Below are 23,708 nucleotides of genomic sequence, written 5' to 3'. Positions count from 1 at the left end.
ATAAACTAAGCATTTATCCTAACTTTACTTTTTATTTCTAATAGAAGAGAACTTTCCTAAGCAAAGTTAATAAGTCAAGGGATCTTGCAAACAGTTCACATACCATTACTTCTAAAAGAACTGCTACCACTAATAACGTATTCAGGCCAAAAAATTGTTCTTCTGTTTCTTTATGTAAGTTGTGCCTCCATTTACCGAATGCTGTGAATATATGACCTGTCCTGACTCCACCATCTCTTTGCCTTATGCTCTACCATTAAAAAATCACAGCTATATGCAGTGCTTTAAAATACAATGGCAACTGCCTTCCTGATGAATAGTTGGTTGGTACTACTGAAATGACTCACCTCTATCCAAAACTATCTATTACTCAGTTACATCATTCAGACACTTGAAATAAGTCTCCAAATTCTACCTTTTTAGTCTGTAAATAATGAGTGAAGCTTGTATCCAACATTTTTAACTCCCTTAAATCTGTATATCTCTCCCTTAAAAGATCTAATAACTTAGCCTGCATCCTAACAGCTCTGCACACTGCCTCAGTGGATATCATCTTGATTCTGTATGGAAATTTAGTTCCCACCAAAAAACCTTAAAACTTTGAGCATTTTGCAAGATCAAATTACCACATTTTTCACCTCCAACATTGTTGCAAAAATAGTGTTCCAAAGCTTAATTCTTTAAAAGTTGCACGACATCACTATAAATAGATGAGATTTCTTTAAATACAAAAATAAAAACCTTTGAAATGAAATCTGCCAGGGAAAAGGTGCGTCACAATAGCGTGGCTAAAGGAAAGAAGAGCAGAGTGGATTAGAATTTTAGGGCTCAATTTCCAGTCCCAGCTCTGGCAAGAGATACATATGTGCCCATAGGCAACCTACAAAATACTTATGAGTCTCCAGTGTGGAATGCATTACATGAAGGGTGAGATTAAATTATTTCTTAGGCCTCTTCAAGAGTAACCATTTATGACTGTGGAAAGTATTTTTATAAAATGATTAGAATAGTTAGGGTGGAATAAGGAGGAGAACGAATACTTATGCTTAAGAACAAGTTAAAATTTTTCCTCTAAGAATAGGAGAACAAGGACTGGCATTTGTTTCCCTCATTGACAAGAAAAAGAAACACTCTGATAAACAAAACTTTGGATCTCCTTTCTCAATCATTTTCAAGAGAAGATTTTTCTGCCTAAGGTTCTCCTCAGGGCAATTTTGACATCTTTGTTCCTCAAACTATAGATTAGTGGGTTGAACATGGGCACCACAGCAGTATAGAATACCGAGGACACTTTCCCCTGGTCAAGGGGTAAAATAGAAGGTGGTTTGAGGTACATAAAAGCTCCTGATCCAAAGAAAAGAGATACCACAATTATATGGGAACTGCAGGTACTGAAGGCTTTGGACCTGCCCTCAGTAGAAGTAATGTGGAGAATACTAGAAAGAATGAAACCGTAAGAGATGAAAATGGTCACAATGGGCACCCCAATGCCAATGGTCACAACAATGAAGACCACCAGCAAATTTACATAAGAGCTATTGCAGGAGAGCTCAAGGAGGGGAAGGATATCACACATATAGTGATTGACAAGGTTGTCAGCACAAAAGGTTATAAACATTATGTTTCCCATATGGGCCACAGCTCCGAACACTCCCATCCCATAAACACCCAGCAAAAGGAGTAAACACACCTGAGGAGACATGGTGACTGTGTACAGCAGTGGTTTACAGATGGCAACATAACGGTCATATGCCATCGCTGACAAGATATAGGATTCAGAAAAGACAAAGAAGCAGAAGAAGAAAAACTGAGTCATACACCCTGCATAGGAAATGATATTTCTCTTTGAGACAAAACCCATTAACATTTTAGGGGTGAGAGTAGTGGAATAACTAAAGTCTATGAAGGACAAGTTAAGGAGGAAAAAGTACATGGGAATATGAAGGTGAGAATTCAGCCCAATCAGGGTTATCAGGCCCAGGTTCCCCACCACCGTGACCACATAGAAACCTAGAAACAGGAAGAAGAGGGGCATCTGGAGTTCTGGATCATCTGTTAAGCCTGCGAGGATAAACTCTGTCACAGAGGAAGTGTTATCTGCAGCCATTGTCCTCTAGGAGGGTCTGTAAGGGAAAAAGAAACAAGTCACTGAGACAAAGAGAGAAAGGCTACACACCATGGAAGTGCAGGGACTGACATAGAGAAGACAAGGATAGGAACGTTTACTGAGTACTAACTATGGGATAGGCACTGTTCTAAATGCTGTGTGGCATTATGATTATCCCCATTTCACCGATGAGGACCCTGGACCTAAGTGTACAAGTCCCGATGCTGCTGAGTTACAGTAGAAGGTGAACTTGGGTGGTCTGGCTCCTGGGGTTTGAGCTTTTACCCCCTCTGCTACAGGACAGACCAGGTCAGGCAGCACTCACCCTCCTTCTGCTTGGAGTCATGGTGCTGTTCTCCACTGGCTCTCATCCATCTCTTTCATGGACACTCAGATGGCCCCAGTGAACAGAAAGTGACAACTCAGAGCTCAGACCCTCTGCTTCTGCTTCTCTGCTTTGAGGATCAAATCCTCTAATTGTCTTGCTGAGCTGAAGAACTTGATCTCTGATTGTGGCTTTGGCCCAAGTCTCTTGTCCAAAGTCTAGGCATGAGGCAACATCCTTTCCTAATGCCCATGGATAACAGGAGACTAAAGCGTTTTATTCTGGATTAAAGATCTCAATGATGTAGTTACAGAGGCTCCCTCAGGATCACTGCTCCAGAGACCTCCCCCTCCCTAAGGAAGAAGAAACGTTTGTTTACGCCCTTGATAATGCTTGATGTTGCTTTCAGTGACCTAGACTTTCATTCTGGTTACATTTTTGTAAGCACGATTAACAACAAAGACACATGGGAAAAAATAGTACTTGCTTCCCTATATTAAGCATTTACTGTGTACCAAACACAGTATAGATCCAGCACCCTTATAGTAAAACCAAGCTTCTAAAGCAATGCACAAAAAAAAGTACCTGGTTTATTCCTCGCAACAGCCTTATAGATTAGACCTACTAATCTCTGCTTTAAAGTGAGGAGCACACAGCTTGTAGGTTCCAGAATCTTGAGTCAAACCCTAGTCTGTCCAGTTCTCAACTTCTTAGTCATTAATCACTGAGCACACTACCTCCTTCTAAGTGACAGTGAAATCTCTGAAGCAGCATTTTTACTTACTAGGATCTCATGATAGTCTTTATAGATAAAAGCAAGTACTTATATAACTTTAAGGGAACGTAGAAAGTGTCAATACCAGGAAAGGTAAAATTAAGGGAATCAGACTTTAGAGAAGGACATTCATTATTTCAATCACATCCAATATATACCAAGAATTATTTGCACCTTCACCAAGCTTAAAAATAAAGAAATGTCTCTGAATTTTCTCCACTACTTGATCCTTTATTTATTTCAAGCTTATTAAAAACAAATACTTGCCAAACAGCTATTAACAGATTCTATCAAGACCTAAAGGCAGAGAACAGACTCTACAGCCAATATGTCAGATAATAGGGAGTTGATGAAAGACTTTGAACAAGGGTGGCATTCTTTCAACACCTACCAATTGAACATCTACCCCATCCCTGAAACTCTTGCAAGTCCCGGTGATTTCTTCAGTGAAAAAACACAAAGTGATTCCTACCTTCATGGGGCTTTTATTCAAGTGGGAAAAGATAGAAAATACATGGGGAAAAAAAGAGGTAAAACATGTAATATGAAAATTTATGTGAGGAAAAGGAATGTGAGGGACAGGGATAGAAAAGGCAAAGTTTACAGATTTCGGTTTTAAGGAGAATAATCTGACATTCAAGTGATGACTTTGAAAGAGACCTGAGAAGTGTTTGCTTGGTAAGATCAGTTACTCCGATAAAACACTGGACATTCATGGCTTAATGCAGCACCTTTCCACGGCATCACATTTTTGTCCTGCATTTTAAACACATTTTGTCAACCCACATTACTGGATCTGAGAGAGGAAATCCTGATGATAGTAACAGGATAGGGGGTCAAGAGACCTTGCCGAGATCACAAGTCACACAATGGAGGTTATCAACTGAGACTGATATAAAGACTAGTAAAATTTTGTGTGGCATCTTTTCCAGGGGCTTTTATATATTAAGAATGGCAAATTTTCTATCCAAAACACAGGTCTCTATTTGGATAAATTCAAGTGTCAGCAGATAAGTTACGTTTTTTTGCTCAGTGTTAAGGGCTGAAGACCTCTTAGAGAAGTTGAGAAATCAAACCACAAAGGCAGAAGTCCGTCTTCCTCAGGCAAATCCAACTAAAACCTCTGTACACATGCCTGTGTGTGTTTGTGAGTGTATGCACACACACCAGTGAGGACTTGCTCTCCCTCGGCTAAGACTCAACCATGACAGTGCCTCATCTGTCTGTTTACACTGAGAAATTTCCATGGCCCAGAGCAACTCTAATGAATCCCAATCCCTGTTCTCAATCCCACTACACATATTTAAGAAATAGAAAAAGCAATCCATTCTCCAGAAATTAAAATAAGCAGTATAAGTAAACTCCCTTAAGACCCAAGAGCAAAGAAGACCTCAGGGGTTTATTAAGTGTTCCCTTTTCTCTAGGAATCTTTCAGGGTTCTTGAATGCACGATGCAACACCAGAAAAGATTCTGAGATTTTTGTCACCTCAGAGGTGGTTTCCATGGGAATTTCATTTCAAATGCATCCAGATTTTATTTCAAGTGAACCAGGGCTTCTATAAAGTCATTTTTGCTATTGGCGTATTCCAATACAAGCAGAAAGAAACAGAGAAATAAATATTCTTGATTAAGTTACTTTTGTTGCAGAACTATCTTTCCCAAAATTTGAATCTCTGTATAATGGATTTCTTGTTCTATTTGTTGCTAACACTAAAATATATGTGAGACATGGATTATAACATACTAATGTGGAAAATATGTATAATACAGTGTTTTTGTATATATACCTCATGCACGTGCATTAAGCCTCGTATGTCTGGTAGACCTTCAGGCGGCACCAGAGTGGTGTGAGGTCAGTACCCTTCACTCCACATGAGAGAACTACAAGAATAAGCCACAATTCCAACAAAAAAAGTCAGAGAGAGAGCCTGCCCCGAGAGAAAAGGTGGCAGCTGAAATGTCTTCATTTGATGTAACTTCAGTTAGGCTCTCAAGATGGGCATAAAATTAAATTCATCTACCAGAAGTCATATGATTTAGGGGCACCTTGGCGGCTCAGTGAGTTAAGCATCTGACTCTTGATTTTGGCTCAGGTTATGATCTCAGGGTCGTGAGATCAAGCCCGCATCTGGCTCTGCACTGGGTGTGGAGCCTGCTTGAGTCTCTCTCCCTCCCTCTCCCTCTGCTCCCCCCACCCCAAGAAAAGAAGTATATGATATGTATTATACTTAATGTTGAATTAGTTTTTAGTATGTCTATCTGGCATATTAAAATGCTAGGTGAAGGGATTCAAAAGAAAGGGTTCATGCTCTAAAGGGATGTATAATCTAGTAGAAGCATCTTTTATTTTGTCTGTCACCTTATTCCCCCCATGTTTCAAATTTTCTAGTGTTCACTTCTCAACTCTCTGACCCTCTTCTTCCTTCAGTGTTTGGTGAGCTCATTCATGACTTCAACAACATCATCTGTGTGGTTAGCTCCTAAATTTGCATCTTTAGTTCTCGCCTTTCTGTGAATTCCCTGTCTTGTGTATACAACTTCTTTATTAAAATGCCATTCTGTTGTCACCCTGAACTCAACAAGTATAGAAATTAGCACATCTTTTTTGTCCCCAAAACACACATCTGCCCAACCTTCCCATTCCTTTATTGGAATGGAAGTAGAGGGTGATATTAGTGGGGTTCATGTGGATTGGTCCTAGTCTACATACGTTTTCCCAGAAAGATTATTAGAAGCAGCTTCTAATATATTCCAGTTACATGAGAAATTGTATGTGGAATCAAACCAGCCTCTACGGTTCCTAGCTCTGCCACTTACTAGCTGTGGAGCCTTGGAAACTTGGTTTAACCTCTCCTGAGCTTCAAATTACTTATCTTAAAATGGAGATAATAATCGTAAATGGTGCCATTTCCATTACTTAAACATAGAAAGCATAAAAATTAATGTTGCTATCATCACCATCATTCGAATCTATACCCCAGCATGAAGAAGATATTTTAGACTGCCCTAGTGTTCAGAATTAACTAAAACAGGGAGAGACTAAAAACATGGACATCAGTTAAGGTTTTACAAGCAGTGGAGATAGTAAAGTAAAAATAGTGCCAAGAGATAAGACATAGAAGAACAGGATTTAGGATGTCTGGTTTGAGAGAGAAGGAAAGAAAAGAAAGAACCACAAATCAAATCTGACTAAAATTTTGAACCCATAGAGAACCATGAGTCAGATGGCAGGAATGAATAAAGAGTGGGGAGCAGGGCGCCTGGGTGGCTCAGTCGGTTAAGCATCTGCCTTCAGTTCAGGTCATGATCCCAGGGTCCTGGGATCGAGCCCCACGTTGGGCTCCCTGCTCAGCGGGAGTCTGCTTCTTCCCCTCCTTCCCCCTCATGCTCTCTCTCACTATCTCTGCCTCTCTCAAATAAATAAATACAATATTTTTTTTAAAAAGAGTGAGGAGCATAAGGAGCTAGATTTTAGTCTAGATGACAAAATGCCAGACGACACAAGGGTCCCACAAGGGCCACCAGAGCACTTAGGATTCCTCATACCTGCGACTTGCAGATGGGAAGTAGATTCACCATCCTGGCAAAAATAATTGATCCTAATCAGCAAGGAAGGTAGGGCTGCCTTTACTCCTGGGGGCAGAAAGGACCATATATCTTCATATTCCATCTTTATGCTTCCTGGTGGTCCCTTGCCCCGTTGTAACTGAATGGATATGGACCACAAATCCCAGATGGGAAGGGTATTATTGCCAAAGATTCAAACCCTTTCATAGTGAAGGGATTCCTCTTTTTTAGACATCTATTCATGGATCAGTAAATAATGGAGCCTAACTTTATAATTGTTATTAATAAATATTTGTTGAATTAATTATTTCCACTTAAAATATATGTGGGTTCTTCTTAACACTCTCCCGCCCCAGTTCCTGTTCCTATCCTTTCAAACAGTTATAATTTTTCATTCTCAATACTTAATGTCCACATTATTAGAACTATACAAACAATCATCACTATACAAATAAGCAGCCAGCCAAATAGTATATTCTAATTAAGTTTCCTATTTGTACTATCTGAAATTTTTCCTGGAATTGATAATAATTTCCCAGTGCCATGTATCTCTCCTTCAGATTTTCACATGCTGCGTAGAATCTATCAAATACCCATCAATATTAATTTCCATATGTTCAAACATATGGGACAATCTATCAATTTCCTTTTACTCCTGGTGGCTTCCACCCTCTGTATGTATCTGGAGTGATTGTTTTTTAGACCCGGTGTGTGGCCATCAGCCTGGAATTCCTTGTGCTGCTCTCCTGTGTTAGATCCCCTCCTTCCTAGATCCCAGTATTGTCAGTGAGAAGTCCAGCAGCATTCTCATTTCTGTTCCTTTATTTATTATGTGATTCTGTTTATCTATCTATCTATCTATCTTGTCCGCCTCCCCATCTCACCACATCCTACCACCATCTCTCTTTCACTCTCTCTCTCTTTCTCTCTCTCCCTGAAAACTCTTAGGATCTTCATTCACAGTGTTCTCAAATTTCACAATAATATGTCTTGGTATGTCTATTTTCTTTCAGAGTGTTCCTTCAGTTTAGCAGTACAAATCCTCTAATCCTGAAATTTTTTCTTATACTCTTCATTGATAATTGTCTTCCCACCAAATTTCTTTGTTCTTTATTCAGATGTTGCAGTTATCCTCCTCTTTTCTATCTCTTTGAGCATTTTTCAAACTTTTGAGAGAATTTATCACCTTTAATTCCGCCATACCTATTTTAATATTTTGTTATTGTTCTACAGAACAAAATTCACCCATTTTAATTGTATACTTCAGTGCATTTTAATAAGCATATACAGGTGTATAAACAGCAGCACAATCAAGATATAGAACGTTTCTGTCACTCCAAAAAGTTCTCTCCCTCCTCTTTGAAGACAAATTCCTCACCCCATTTTCTGGGCCCGGACAACCATGAGTCTGCTATCACTATATATTTGCCTATTCTAGAATTTCATGCAAATGTAATTATCAATGACAAAGTCTTTTTTATCTACTTCTTTAACTTAGAAGGATGAGTTTGAGACTCACCCCTGTTGTTGCTTATATCAGTAGTCCATTCCTTTTTATTGGCAACCTTTATTCTCTTAGCTGGATAACACAACTTGTTTATCCATTCGTTTCTTAATGGATACCTGAACTGATTCCAGTTTGGGGCTATAATAAATAAAATGCTCTGAACATTAACATTCAGTTTCTCTTATGGGCATATGCTTTCATTTCTCTTGGGTAATATGTAGGAGTAAGATTACTGGGTTGTATGATAAATGTAATTTTAGCTTTATAAGAAGCTGAAAAATTGCTTTCAAAGCATCCCTATCATTCTGGGAGTTCCACCTTGTCCAAATCCTCGCTAACACTTAGTACTGTCAATTTTTGTAATTTTAAACCTTGCACGGGGTGTGTAGTTATACTTTAATTGATTTCAATTTGCATTTCCCTAGTGAAGTGCTTATTCACTTTTTTTCCCATTTCCTAATTAGGTACTTTGTCTCATTATTGAGTTGTAAGCAAAATATATGTAATTTATTTATGTCATTATTCATGTATTATACATTCTAGATATAAATCCTTTATCAGATACATATTTTATAAATATTGTCTTCTAGTTTGTGGTTTGAATTTTATTTTTAACAGTCTTTTGAAGAGGAAAAGTTTTTAATATTGATAAAATCCAGTTGATGAACTTTTTTCTTTTACGATTTATGCTTTATTTATCCTGTTTACCTAATACGAGGTTTTTTTCTTGTTTTCTTCTAAATGCTTTCTAGTTTTAAATTTTATATTTCTGTGTATAATCCTTTTTTTCATTTGTTATCATATGGATTTCCAATTGTCCAGTATCATTTATTGAAAACAGTTTTTCAATTGTATTGCTTTGGTAATTTCATTGAAAATAAATTAGCTATACATATATAGGTCTATTTCTAGAGCTGCTGTCTGTTCCATCAATTTATACTCTATATGTCAATACTATGTTGTCTTGATTACAGAATCTTTACAGTAAATCTTGAAATTAGACAGTGTAAATCCTCCATCTTTGTTCTTATTTTTCAACTTTGTTTTGTTTAATTCTCAGTCCTTTCCATTTGTACATAAAGTAAAGAATCAATCTGTCAACTTCTGCAAAATCATGTTGGGACCTTGATTGCAATTGCGTGAAATCAATAGTTCAATTTAGGGAGAATTGATAATCTGAACCAATTTTGATTCTTTCTTTCTATGATTATGGCATGCTTGTCCGTTAATTTAGGACTGTTCTCATTTCTCTTGCAATATTTTGTGGTCTCCATTTTACCAACCTTACACACATGCTGGTAAATTGTCTGCTAAGTATTTCATGTTTTGACACTACAAACCCTACAAACACTACAAACAATATGGCATTGTTTTCATCCAGGTACAATCTTTAATTGTTTATTACTAGTATATAGAAATACAATTGATTTTTTTGTATTCAGCTTATATCCTCTAGCCTTACTAAACTCTCCTATTAGTTCTGGTAGCTTCTCTGTAGATGCATGAGGATTTTCTCTATAGAACATTATATTGTCTGTTTAACTTTCCTTTCTAATAAATATGACTTTTTAATTTTTCTTGCTTTATGGACTTGCTAGGCCTTCCACCACAATGTGTAGGAGTAGTTGGAGATGTCAACGTTGATGCTTTCCTGACCTTAGAAAAAACATTACTTCTTTCACCAATAATTACAATGATTTTCATAGATGCCCTTTATCATGTTGAGTAAATGCCCTTCTACTCCCAGATTTTTATCATGAATGGACGTTGGATTCTGTCAAATGCTTTCTTTATTCTTATTCAGATAATTTTTTGGCTTTCCTTTGCATTTGGTTAATATGGTGAATCACATTACAGTTGACCCTTGAACAACACGGGGGTAAGGGGTGCCAATCCCCTCACACACATAGTTGAGAATCCACGTATAACTTTTGACTTCCCCAAAAGTTAACTACTGATAGCCTACTATTGACCAGAAGCCTTACAGATAAAATAAACAGTTGATTAACACCTATTTTGTATGTTATATGTATTATATACTATATTCCTATAGTAAAGTAAGCTAGAGAAAAGAAAATGTTATGAAGAAAAGCATAAGGTAGAGAAAATAGATTTACAGTATTGTACTGTATTTATAAAAAAAAAATCCACATGTAAATGGACCCATGCATTTCAAACCCCAGTTGTTCAAGGGTCAACTATAATTGATTTGATTCAAATGTAAAAAAAAAAAAATACCTATGTTCCTAGGATAAAACTCCATTTGAAGTTATGTAAAACTTTTTTGTATTATGCTGGATTTTATTTGGCAGTGTTTTCAGTTGATTTTTTTTTTGCATGTAAATTCATGAAGGATATTAGTCTGTATTTTTTTTCTTATAATGTCTTCATCTGGTTTAGGAGTAATATGGCCCCAACTTACTCCTACAATTTCTCATGGGAAACCGAGGATTCTGTCACTAATAATCACTTCACCAGACTTATCCCTAGATCCAGGCAACACATTGGTGCTACCTGAGAACTGCACGTGCCATGCCCCTGAGAGACAGGAACACAAGTCGTGACCTTTGCACAGGGTTTTGCCCAGTGGCACCTTCTCCATTCTTCAATCTGACTGAGCCTACGGTTAAAGCAAGAACTGACATTTATACTGCAGTCTAGAGTTTACAAAACCCCTTCACACACACTATGTCTTCATTAATCCTCATACACCTTTAAGACTCTCTCATTTGCCCACACTACAGATAATGAAGTAGGAGTATATATATGACCTGCCCAAAGTCACATAGTAAGAAATTAGCATATCGGAGCATCCGATGGAAGGCTTTTACCTCCAAATTTCAAAGTTTATGATCTTTCTACTACTTTGCCATTTCATGCATTTTCCAGCTTTTCCAGAGGATTCCAGGGGATTCAAAAGCCATGGTAATGTGATTAAAGCATTTTAGAAAAAGATGTGGCAGAGAGCAAAATTTAGCAACAAATGCAGAGAATTTTAGAGGAATGAGAATTGGATCTGTTCTGGAGATAAAGGCTGTGCTGGGGTAACAATCCTAGTTAAGTCTTGGATCTCCAATCCCACCCAAACAACAAAATCCAACGCATATAAAGAAACTCAAACTAAATTCAACACCAATTAAATGAAAGCCTCAAAGCACTCTCTCTCCCCTTCAGCCCCTCCACCTTCACACACACACACACACCCCCCTCATTAATAAAAGGACAGTGTAAAGCCACTAGGTTCCACCTACTAAGGGAAAGCAGCTTGGCATGATCACCATTTGAGTCATATCCACAAGTCAAGGTCAAGCCTCCCTGTAATTACCAGTATCCTGGCATGTTATTTACAGAATCATCTCTTGCTCCTAGCACAGATGCTCCCAAGGCTGGAACTGCCAACACTCTCTGCTCAGAGCCAGCTGCCTGAATCCATCGTGTCCTCGCTCTGCTTATCCTGACAGCTGTGCATGCCCACAAACAACAATATAGTATCACTTGCACACACAACTGCAGAGCACATGCTCACAGGTCCCCCACTGCCTGCACAGGGGCTCTACCTCAAGAGATTGTGTCCAGTGCATTCCTGGGATCTGATGACCAAGTCCATAACTCTGTACTTCCCACTGTTGCTGATGCCCCTGACATTTTCTCAAGAGGTTCCACACCAGTGAGTTGCTGCCATGGTCCACTTTTGAATTGTAGCCCACATTTTGAAAAGCACTTGTCTGGAACTGTACTTTGGAAACAAACCAGGAGAGGCATCCAAAGATGTGAGAAAGATCAGCTTCAATTACTATCATTTCCATAATTTTTCAATTAAAACTATAGACACAAGCTTTTTTTTCAGTATATATGTTAATTGGAGGGACCCACAAAAAAACAGAGTCATGTGGTACAGCAACTGCATCATGACTTTCTCTGACTCATAGAAATCTTTTTTCATGTTGCAGTGCATTTTTTACTGTCCACTGATGCTTGGCCCTTTTCTTGAAACTAGAAATGTCCTAGGCTGATAGGATACCAAGTGTGCTTTGGCCAGACTGGTCCCCAAGAGGACTTTACTCTAGTGGTTGATATGGGCTTTATTGTTAGACAACTCCTACCCTTCAGGTCTCATTCTTTCTTCTTGAAATGATCAGTTTCATGAGAAGGGACTCCAGCCTCTAACAGGTCAAATAGCGGTGGCCATCATGAACTTAATGAACTCATTTTATAATGGTTTTCTTTTTTTTTCTTTTTTTACATTTAGGAAATTTTTTGCGTAATTTGCTATGAGAAGGAATTTCTGCTATGTTTTCTTCTAAAAATTTAAAAGTTTTAGCTCTTACATTTAACACAATGATCCATTTTAAGTTCATTTGTGCAGGTGGTAATATAAGGGTTGAGGTTCATTTTTTTTCCATATAGATGTCCAGTTATGCCAAAACCATTTGTTTGTTGAAAACAGTATCTCTTCGTTGAATTACCTTTTCACCTTTGTCAAAATCAAATGACTATGTAAATATGGGTTCATTTTAGACTCTATCCTTTTCCATTGATCTGTATGTCTACTCCTTGATTATTTTAACTGTATAATAAGTCCTGAAATCAAGTAGTATCAATCCAAATTTGTTCTTCCTCTTCAAAATCTTTTTTCACTATAGTAGGCCTTTTCAAATAAATTTTGAAATAAATTCAATTTCTTTCTTTAAAAAAAAAGTCTGTTGGAATTTTAATTGATATTGCATCGAATCTATAGATTAATTTGGGGATGACTGACAACATTGAGTTTTCTAGTCCATGTACATCATATAACTATCCATTCATTCTTTAATTTTCCTTTGCAATGTTTTGTTTGTGGAGATCTTGAACATCTTTTGTTAAATTTATTCCTTAGTATTTTTAATACTATTATAATTGGAATTTTTAAAATTTCATTTTCTAATTATTTATTACTAATATATAGAAATGCAGTTGATTATTGTATATTGGCCTTAAATCCTGAGACTTTGTGAAACTCATTCACTAGTTCTGTTACTTTTCTGTAGATTCTTTAATGTTTTCTACATACATGATTATGTCATCCACAAAGATTATGTCATTCATTCATTTCTGATATGTTTGTTAGTTAATTGTTTCTTGCTGTATTGTACAAGTTAGAACTTAATACAGTGCTAAATAGAAATAAGGAGTATAGATATGTTTGCCTTATTCTTGATCTTAGTTAGAAGATATTGAGTCTTTCATACAGAATATGATGTCAGCCACACATTTTTCAGAGATGCCCTGAATCCAATGAGGATGGTTCCATGCTGAGAATTTGTATCAGGAAAGGGTATTGAATATTTCAAATGCTTTTCCTCTCTCTTTTAAAAATGTTATATGGATTTTCTCCTTTATCCTATTAATATGGTGAATTACATTTTTGCTGTCCAGATGTTAAATCAAATATACATTCCCAGAAGAAACTTTATCATAATATATTATGCTTTTACACATTGTTGGATTCAAATTGCTAATGTTTTATTTTATTTTATTAAGGGTTTTTAAATCTTTGTTTACAAGGAATATTGATCTGTGTTTTCTTATAATGTCTTTGTCAGGTTTGGGACTCAAGGTAACAAAGGTCTCTTGAGAGATATGGGAAGTAGTCCCTCCTCTCTTTTTTGAAAAACCTTGTGTACAGTTGGAATTATTTCTACTTTAAGTGTTTGATAGAATTAACTTATGAATAAGCTTGGCTTCAAGTTTCTTTGTGGGAGGACTTTCTATTAAAATTCAATTCCTCTAATACTTACTAAGCTACTGATATTTTCTGTTTATTCATTTGGTCACTCTTGGTAATTGTGTCTTTCAAGAAATACGCCCCCTTCCTCTACTTTGTCTAATTTAATGGCACAATGTTATGATCCTTTATGATTCTTTAATGTGTGTAGAATCTTCATTGGTATCTCCACCTTCATTCCTTATACTGGTAATTTGTGTCTTCTCTATTATTTTTCTTTTTTCTATTATTTTTCTTGATTAGTATGGCTAGATGTTTTCCAATTTTATTGATCTCTTCAAAGGACAGCTTTTGGTTATATTTATTTTTCTCCACCGGTTTTCTGGTTTCTGTTTCATTGATTTCTGTTCTTAACTTTTTTATTTCCTTCTTTCCACTTTCAGGTTTAATTTGGACTCCTTTTTTTAATTTTTCAAGGTAGCAGAAACTTAGATTTACTTTTACTATCTTCTTTTCTAGTGTTGATATTTAAGCTATAGATTTCCCTCTATTCACTACTTAACTATTCCCAAATTTTGATGTGTATATATTCATGACCATTCAACTCCAAAAATTTCCCAACTTCTCTCATGATATATCCTTTTTTATCCAATTATTATGTAGAAATATACTGTTTAATTTTTAAAATTTGAGGGGTTTCCTTTTTAAATTTTTTAACTTTTTAAATTTTATTTTTTATTTAAATTAAATTAGCCAATACATAGTACATTATTAGTTTCAGATATAGTGTTCATCACATCACGTGTCCTTCTTAATGCCCATCACCCAATTACCCCATCCCCCACCCACCTCCCCTCCAGCAACTTTCAGTTTGTTTCCTACAGTTAAGAGTCTCTCATGGTTTGTCTCCCTCTCTGATTTCTTCCCATTCAGTTTTGTCTCCCTTCCCCTTTGATCCTCTGCACTGCTTCTTAAATTCCACATATAAGTGAAATCATACGATAATTGTCTTTCTCTGATTGACTTATTTTGCTTAGCATAATATCCTCCAGTTCCATCCACGTTGATGTAAATAGTAAATATTCATCCTTTCTGATGGCTATTATTCCATTGTATATATATATATATATACCACACCTTCTTTATCCATTCATCTGTCAATGGACATCTTGGCTCTTTCCATAGTTTGGCTATTGTAGACATTGCTGCTATAAACATTGGGGTCCATGTGCTCCTGTGGATCATTACATTTTTATCTTTGGGGTAAATACTAGTAGTGCAATTGCTGGGTCATAGGGTAGCTCTATTTTAACTTCTTGAGGAACCTTTCCAGAGTGGCTGTACCAGCTTGCATTCTGATCAACAGTGTAAGAGGATTCCCCTTTCTCTGCATCCTTGCCAACATTTGTTGTTTCCTGACTGGTTAATTTTAGCCATTCTGACTGGTGTGAGGTGGTATCTCGCTATGGTTTGAGAAGTTTCCTTATTATCTTATGCTGCGAATTTCTAATCTAATTCCATTGTGGTCAAAGAACATATTCTGTATTATTGACTTTGTTTAATTAACATTTGTTAAGTGGAGCACAGGATGCCAGATTGTAAGGTTCAATAACAGACCATAGGAGAAATTGAAATAAAGAAGTTTATTATTCACAGATCCTGGAGGAAGTACACGGCATACCTTGAGGGGACACACAGGAAGGTCAAGGCAGAGTAAAGACAGAACATTAGGACCTATGCACACCTTCATTAGGATCCATGATAGAATGCTTTGGGGTTCCCAGACTAAGGCCAGATTGCTCAGTTCAAACCAAAAGAATGGGCTTTTGGAAAGCTCCATAGGGGTCTTATTTCAAGGGCACACTAGGGGAAGGTCCCGGGAGGCTGGGTAACTGGTTCATCAGATGGACTGTTGAAAAAGTCATATCAAAAACTTACATTTGCTTGTGACTCTGCAGAGCTCTACTTAAGGCATATACTTGCATGAGGGGCTAGTGTCAGTTTTTTAATCTTGTCTAAAGGCTGCTTGGTCAAACAAAATAGATGTGGACATAGCAATATTATGGAGTAAATTGGCAGCATGATTTCAACTTTTTTAAATTTATTGAAATTTGTGTAAATCTGTATAATATAGGCTATTATTGCAAACATATGAATTTGAAAAGAATATATGTATTCTGCCATTATTGGGTATACAAATTATCAATTATGGGTGGTCGATAGTACCATTCAGATTGTGGATAAAATCACTTATGTTTAGTTTTTCTATCAATTTCTGAGAGAGGTGCTAACTATGATAGTACAGTTATATATATTTCTCCCTTTAATTCTATCAAGTTTTGTTTCCTATATTTTGAAACTCTGTTTTGGGGCATATATATATTATGATCCCTCATGCATTGTTCCTTTTGTCATCATGAAACATCCTCCTTCTGTCCAGTAACATGTCTTTTAAAAATCTATTTCATCTGAAATTAATATAGCTAATCCAGCCTTCTTGTGCTTCCTCTTTATGGTATGTTTCTTCATCCGTTTGCTTTTGCTTTTCTGTGTCCTTATAAAGTGCATCCCTTGTAGATAGCATATAGCTGATCTTGTTGTTTTGTTTGTTTATTTGTTTATAATCCACATAACAATCTCTTCTTCTTAATTGGAGAGTTTAATTAATTAAGGTTTAACATAATTATTGATATGTTTGAGTTTGGCTCTCCCATTTTAATTTGCTTTCTGCTTGTTCCTCTGGTTTTTGCACTTCTGTTTCTCTTTCCCTGAATTTTATTTGAATATTTTTTACAATTTGGTTTTATATAAAACAATTTGATTTTATATAAAATATGCATTATATTATGCATAATATATAATTATACATTATAATTATATAATATTATAATATATAATACATAATTATATATTTATATACAAATATATAGAATATAAAATGTTATTACAAATATATAATATTTTTACAATTTGATATATGTACAAAATGCATCTACATATATTATAATCCCACGATAAAATGTTATAGTTTTATTAAACAGTAATGTGGTTTCTAAAGTTGAGAAAAAGTCACATAAATAAAAATAATCTTTTTTTATTATAGTCAAAAAACATATAAAATTTACCATCTTAACCAGGAAGTGTACAGTACAATAGTGTTAAATGTGGCGCATTTTTTGTGCAATAGATCTCTAGAACTTTTTCATCTCGCAAAACTCTATATCCATTGAAAAACATCTCCCCTTTCCCTTTCCCAAGCCCCCCTGGCAATCACCATTCTACTTTATGTTTCTAAGAATTTAACTACTTTAGATACCTCATATAAGTGGAATCATGCAATATTTGTCTTTTCTGACTGGCTTATTTCTTGTTGCTTAACATCCTCAAGGTTCATCCATGTAATAGCGTGGGACAGGATTTCCTTCTTTTTTAAGGCTGAATAATACCCTACTGTATGGATATAGCACATATTCTTTATCCATTCAACTCTTAGTTATACTGTTGGATGGACATTTCCATGCTTCTACCTCTTGGTTATTGTGAATAACATTGCAATGAACACAGGTGTGTAACTATCTCTTTGAGATTCTATGTTCAGTTCTTTTGGGTATATACGCAGTTATTTTTCAGATATTTTCCATTTTTTGGTGTTCTTCTTTTTCTTCTTTTCTTTTTTTCTTTTTCTTTCTTTCTTTTTTTTTTGTTGTTGTTGCTGTTGTTGTTGTTGTTGTTGTTGTTGTTGTTGTTGTTTAAGGATCCAAGTTTTCATCTGATACCATTTTCCTTCGGCCTGAGGAACTTCTTTCATCCTTTCTTACATTGCAGCTCTTCTATTTTTCTCTTATCTAAAAATGTCCTTATTTTGCTTTCATTCTTGAATGTTTTGCTAAATATAGAATTCTGGGTTGACAGTGTGTTTGTTGTTGTTGTTCTTAGCACTTTAAAGTTGTTGCTATACTCTCTGTGGACTTTCATGGTTTCTGATGAGAAATTAGCCAATGTATGCAATATTTTGTTTTTCTCTTGCTGATTTTTATGATTCTTTTTATCTTTGACTTAAACAGTTTTGCTATGATTTGCCTTTATTTGAGCTTCTTTATATTAGTTCTTTTTGGTATTCATTTAGCATCTTATATCTAAAAATGTCTGTCTTTTATCAAATTAGGGAAATTTAGAGGATTATTTTTTCAGATATTTTTTTGTGTCTCATTTCTTTTTTCTCCTTTTTACAGTATTACAATTAAACATATTTTTGACCATTTGGTATATTCTAATGGGCCTCTGAGACTCTGTTCATAATATTCTACCTTTTTCTCTGTATTTCACCTTAGGTAATTGCTATTGGTCAATCTTCAAGTTTACTTATTCTTTCTTCTATCATGTTCTTTTAGTTGTTAAGTACATCCATTTTGTTATTTCAGAAATTGTATTTTTTCCATTGTAGAATTTATTGTTTAGTGTTTCTCTTTATATCTTGAGATTTATCACTACTCATCTAAGATTTTCATTCATTGAAAACATAATCTGTTTTACCTTATTGAGATTAGGTGTGGCAACTGCTTTGAAATTCTTATCCATTAGTTCCAATATCTTGTTCATCTTGCAGTCTAACACAATTGATTTTTTCTTGAGAAGGTTTTCATTTTTCTTAGTTCTACGTCATGTAATTTTGGTTTGTATCCTGAACATTATGAATGTTAAGTGGAGTGTCTGGATTCTTTTATTTTTCTGTTATTTTTTTCCCTGATGTATTTGATTTCCTTTCTTTTATCAGGTAATTTTTTTTTTTTTTGGTTTGGACTTGAACTGCACACTCTGTTTCTTGGGCAATATCCCTGATATCAGTTTACATATTTTGTCTTTATCTGAGCTGCTTTGAGTCTATTCTGCACGTGCATGTTTTAGGGTGAGGTGACTCTACTTTGGGGATTCCCTCTCTGATTCGTTTGTTCCCTAGTTCCCCAAACTTTATTCAGTATTTAGGATTTTTTGGCTTCAATTATCTGGTTCTTTGTGCCAGAGAGACTGAATTTTTCCACATGGACACCATGCAGACTTGGTGCTGGGGAAAAAGCTACAAAGATGGGAACTTACTTGGTATTGCTCCCTATTTTCCCTCCTCCAAGTGAGTGTTCATTCCCTCCCACATCTGTTTCTGTTCACTTTCCAACATCTTCAGGTAGTTGTTTTGCTTTTCTTTAACTGTGTCTAGATATACTTTTTTTTTCTTTAATTCAGGGGTGTCATCTAGTAGGGTCAAAGTCCATTATACCCAGAGTTACTTTTTTAAAAATCCATTTTTTAAGTTTTTATTTGAATTCCAGGTAGTTAACATACAGTGTAATATTAGTTTCAGGTGTACAATATAGTGATTCAACACTTCCATATAACACCTGGTGCTCATCATAACAAGTGCACTCCTTAATCCCCATCACATATTTTACTCATCCCCCAACCCACTCCATTCTGGTAACCATCACTTTGTTTTCTGTAGTTAAGTGTCTGTTTCTAACACACATGCTTTTCTTCATCTTATACTATGTATAACATACATAAAGTGCAGAAACCTTCAGTTCAACACAATCTGTAATCACTACGCCGAAAACGGTACAGAACATTTCTGACATCCTAGAAAGTTCCCTCATGCCACTCTCCAGTCAGCAGCACTCCCCACACAAGAAGTTACCATATTCCAATTTCTGTCTTTCTAGGTTGCTTTTGCCTGTTCTTAAGCTTTATGTGTTTTCTTTTATGGCTTATTTTGCTCATCATTATGTCAGGAAATGGATGCATGTATGTTGTTGTGTGGAGTAATACTTTGGGAATTTTTTCTGTGGATCATTCCATTGTATTAATATACAACTATTTCTCCATTTCATCTTATAACAATACTTATTTCTTAAAGGAATATGCTAGGTTATGCTGTTCTAATGAAAATGGAAGAAATATAAACATAACTTATATACTGCAGAGATGTCTGTTGAATATGTTTATTACTTTCAAATTTTCTAGGCAAATTTATAAAAAAATAAAGGCCATTAGTACATCTCCAAATAATTTTTTATGGTTACTAAACCTAGTGACATTATTGTTAGTTAATGAATATTTAACGTATAACATACATTTATGTTTTAGTGGTTAATAGTATGAGGTTCATTTTTAATCATCGATTCATAGATATCTATTTTTCATGGACCCTTTTATTGCACTTAATTGCCTATTGAGTTTCCTTAGGTAATCAGTTCAGGAAGTAGTTCATTGCCTATTTTATAAAATTAGAGAATTGGTTTTTGATGTAAAGTAATTATATGTTTTAGCATATGGTGTCTTTTTGCTTTGATAACAGATTAATAGCCATATCTTTAACTTATTTTACTTTAGTTTCCATTCAGAAATCTCACCCCATTATATGTTAGTATTGTATTGTTACTAGGAAAATGTGTTATCAGGTTTATGACATACTAGAAATATATTGCAATGAGTCATAAATAATAAGTAGGTTAACAGCAGAGGGTGGAGGAAGGCATTGCAGGCAGAACAACTCAGAACAGCAAAAACCTGGGAGCCCAGTAAAGCCTTGCATATTTGGGCAAAGGCAAGTGATGGTCTGGACTGAATCACTGAGTGTATGCAAAGAAGATTGTTGCATTGTTAAAGATGATAATCCCTCATCCTACTCTGTGCTCTTTCAGTAGAGAACTAATTGAGACATGAAACACAGGAGCATCACCAAAAAAAAAGAAAAAAGAGAGAGAGAGATCAAAAGATCAGCTTTAACACTGATAAAGTTAACTGGAGGATATAGCTTGGCTCCACAGTCACAGTGGCATTCTCTCTTCCCTCACTGCATTTCCCCAAAAAGGTCTGATGAACCCAGGCACAGAGGAAATGTACATCAGGCCTTCCCTACCAAGGGGGATGAAATACATGGAAGAGGAGACAGGTATTGGTCGAGAGGACAGGCCATTCCTAAAAAGGGAGGTCTACAGGGCCTGGCCAGTCATTCCCAGTTCAGTCTCCTTGTTTCAGCTGTAATGAGTCCACTCCTCTTCCTTAGAGGAGAAGAGCGGGAATATGGATAAAAGAAAAGAATTCTTCCCATTCTCTACTCTCCTAGGGCATGAAAAGATAGGTACCCATTTTAGAGGTATCATCTGTTTTTGGCCAGAGAAAACTGGCCATTTACAGAGAGGAGGAATCAATTGCTCAAACCAGGTTTTCTCTTGTGAATAAACATATAATTACATATCTCACATATGCGCATAGTTATATGTTAAATTCTTGCTTCCCAAGTTCCACAAATATAGCTCAGAACTGTTTCACTGTTGAAATATTTATTTTTCAAATCATCTCAAAAAAGCAACTAGAAAATGTGAAAGCTACAACTTCTCAAAGACTATTTCCCCTTCAGCCCAGCTGTTTCCCTGGACCCTTATTATCCTATGCATACTTTAGGTAAATAAACAAAATGGGAGCTATTTGAGGAGGTCGCTTTTCTAAACCATATGTCACTTTAAGAAGAGAAAGGGTAGGGGCGCCTGGGTGGCACAGCGGTTAAGCGGCTGCCTTCGGCTCAGGGCGTGATCCCGGAGTTATGGGATGGAGCCCCACATCAGGCTCCTCCGCTAGGAGCCTGCTTCTTCCTCTCCCACTCCCCCTGCTTGTGTTCCCTCTCTCGCTGGCTGTCTCTATCTCTGTTGAATAAATAAATAAAATCTTTAAAAAAAAAAGAGAGAAAGGGTAGACACTCCTCTGGAACAATTCATCAGCACTTCCTATGTGCAATAGCATTCCTAAATTCAGAGAAGAGACAGGACACTCAACTTGTCATTATTTGTGTGAAGAAGGAGGGACAGAGAGATGTGTAACTGCTTTGGCTTTTATTTGTGACTCTGTCCTGTGGGTGGGTAGAGTGGATGAGAGATGACCAGATGAAGTTTTAAAAAGCTGATTCTATAGCCCACCAACTAGACCCTCTGGGTGCACAAGATCTCAAGGGAAGTACAAACCCATGCAGTGTGGTTAGGTAGAGACAACAGGAACAATTTCCAAAGTACGCATAGGATAAAGGAAAATCAGAAAGGACTGTGCAGCATCCCAGGACTAAAAATGAGGTCCTGTTACCATTTTTAGGCCTGAATTAGTCACAAAGAGAGTGAGCTGTGTAGAAAGGGCCACTTGACCTCACTGTGACTCTTGGTGAATGGATGCAGCCCACAGCATTCCCACAGAAAGGAGGCCAGAGGAATGAATACCCTGTCCTCAATCTTCTCTTCCCACACTGCTTACTAATAAGAGAGAGCAAGAAAGTCTGCTAATGCAGTCTGTAACTGTCAGACACCTAGGGAGAGAGCAGGATGGATAAGGATAGAGAATGGACACACAGGAGCAAAATGAAAATATCCAGCATAGGCAGATAGGCAGCCCTACAAATGAGCCTAAACAGTCAGAAATAATGGAATGTTGGAATGTCTGCTTCCAAAGCATCTTCAAGGACACTAGACAGGAGAGCAAGAAGTTCCCAATATCCTCTTCATTTGGTTTCAGTTGGGAGCAGTAAGGAGTTGCCAGTGTCCTCCAGGAGGTTGAGGGCTATTGAAGAACTGCCAGTTTTTGTCAGAATTAGAATAATACCAGGATAAGTAGGAAGGAATCAGTGGCTCCAGCTCTAAATATCTGGGAAGAAAATGGGCAGAAGTCAGGATTCTGCTAACAGTGAAACAGACTTCTTCCCTTCCATTATAAGAGGGAATAATTTATTCACATTGAGCAAAACCAAAATTTCACTCACATAGAGGATAAAGATAAAGATGGATATACTCTGTTATGGCTTTTGCTCATGATCATGTATCAAGAGCAGAAAATATTTTCCAAAGGAAAAAAAGCTCGAGAGAAATGACAAATGGCCAATTCAGATGCAACTTTTCCCTCCTTAATGTCACACCAATAACATAGAAATACCTCTGCCAGCTGGGAGGTGTACCAAATACTTGTTAGTGCTTCACCCACATCCTCTCAGATCCTGTTCTCATTTTGATGCATGCCAACTTTAAGTATGCCTTCACAAACTCCCAACAGCTAGCACCTGCTTTTATTTGCCTGAGAGCAACACTCAGGATGACAGAGCCTGCTTCCCTTGCACAGGAGAGCCCAGAGTGCCAGGAAAGTTACACCCTTGGAGTACCCCTGAGCCCATGCCTGATATGTGTCAGGATATTTAAATACTCCAGATGCCTGGCCCTGCTCAGAACAATTCTAAGGCATGTCATACAATGTCTTCAAAGACTGCATGTAGGCTTGAGCCAGGGTTGCCCGTTATCAGAGTTTGCTTCATGTCACACATTTTCTCAGTCTTCCTCTGTCTCACTTCTGCATTCTCAACTGGATTTACCTGGGAATGCTTCCTAATGAATGACTTCCACGTGCATCTTCATCTCTGGGTCTTACGAGAAACCCAATCCAGGGTGGAGGAGAAGGAAAGCAAATGAAGAGTATGGGAGAAGATGCACACAAAGGAAAAGGGGAGAAAAAACTTTTGAGAAAAAATTAAAAACTGTCACTTTTTAGAAGGAAATTGTTTAGAATTCAAAATGTATTGTGAAAAAAAATTGAAAATAAGATGCAGTTGACATATCAGTATGTCTCCAACTCAAAGGAGAAATTTCAGAGTTTTCATGTCAGAGAATAGGAACTAAGTAGATGGTTCAGCATGACTACTCGGC

The 23,708-nt window shown here is 36.5% G+C and overlaps 1 protein-coding gene across 1 annotated transcript; it reads right to left on the bottom strand.

Annotated features, from left to right (window-relative positions):
- Positions 1-1,171: 1,171 nt before the first annotated feature.
- Positions 1,172-2,107, bottom strand: LOC123792431 (olfactory receptor 8B12-like). Its single transcript, XM_045797582.2, has one exon. It carries the CDS (start codon positions 2,105-2,107, stop codon positions 1,172-1,174), a length of 936 nt encoding a protein of 311 aa, XP_045653538.1.
- Positions 2,108-23,708: the final 21,601 nt, after the last annotated feature.

Source organism: Ursus americanus, chromosome 16, assembly GCF_024610735.1.
Source record: "Ursus americanus isolate L20-20 chromosome 16, mUrsAme1.1.p, whole genome shotgun sequence".
Lineage (NCBI taxonomy): Eukaryota > Metazoa > Chordata > Mammalia > Carnivora > Ursidae > Ursus > Ursus americanus.
Note: the sequence above shows the minus strand (reverse complement) of the source record. Positions and strands in the feature narration are given on the sequence as shown.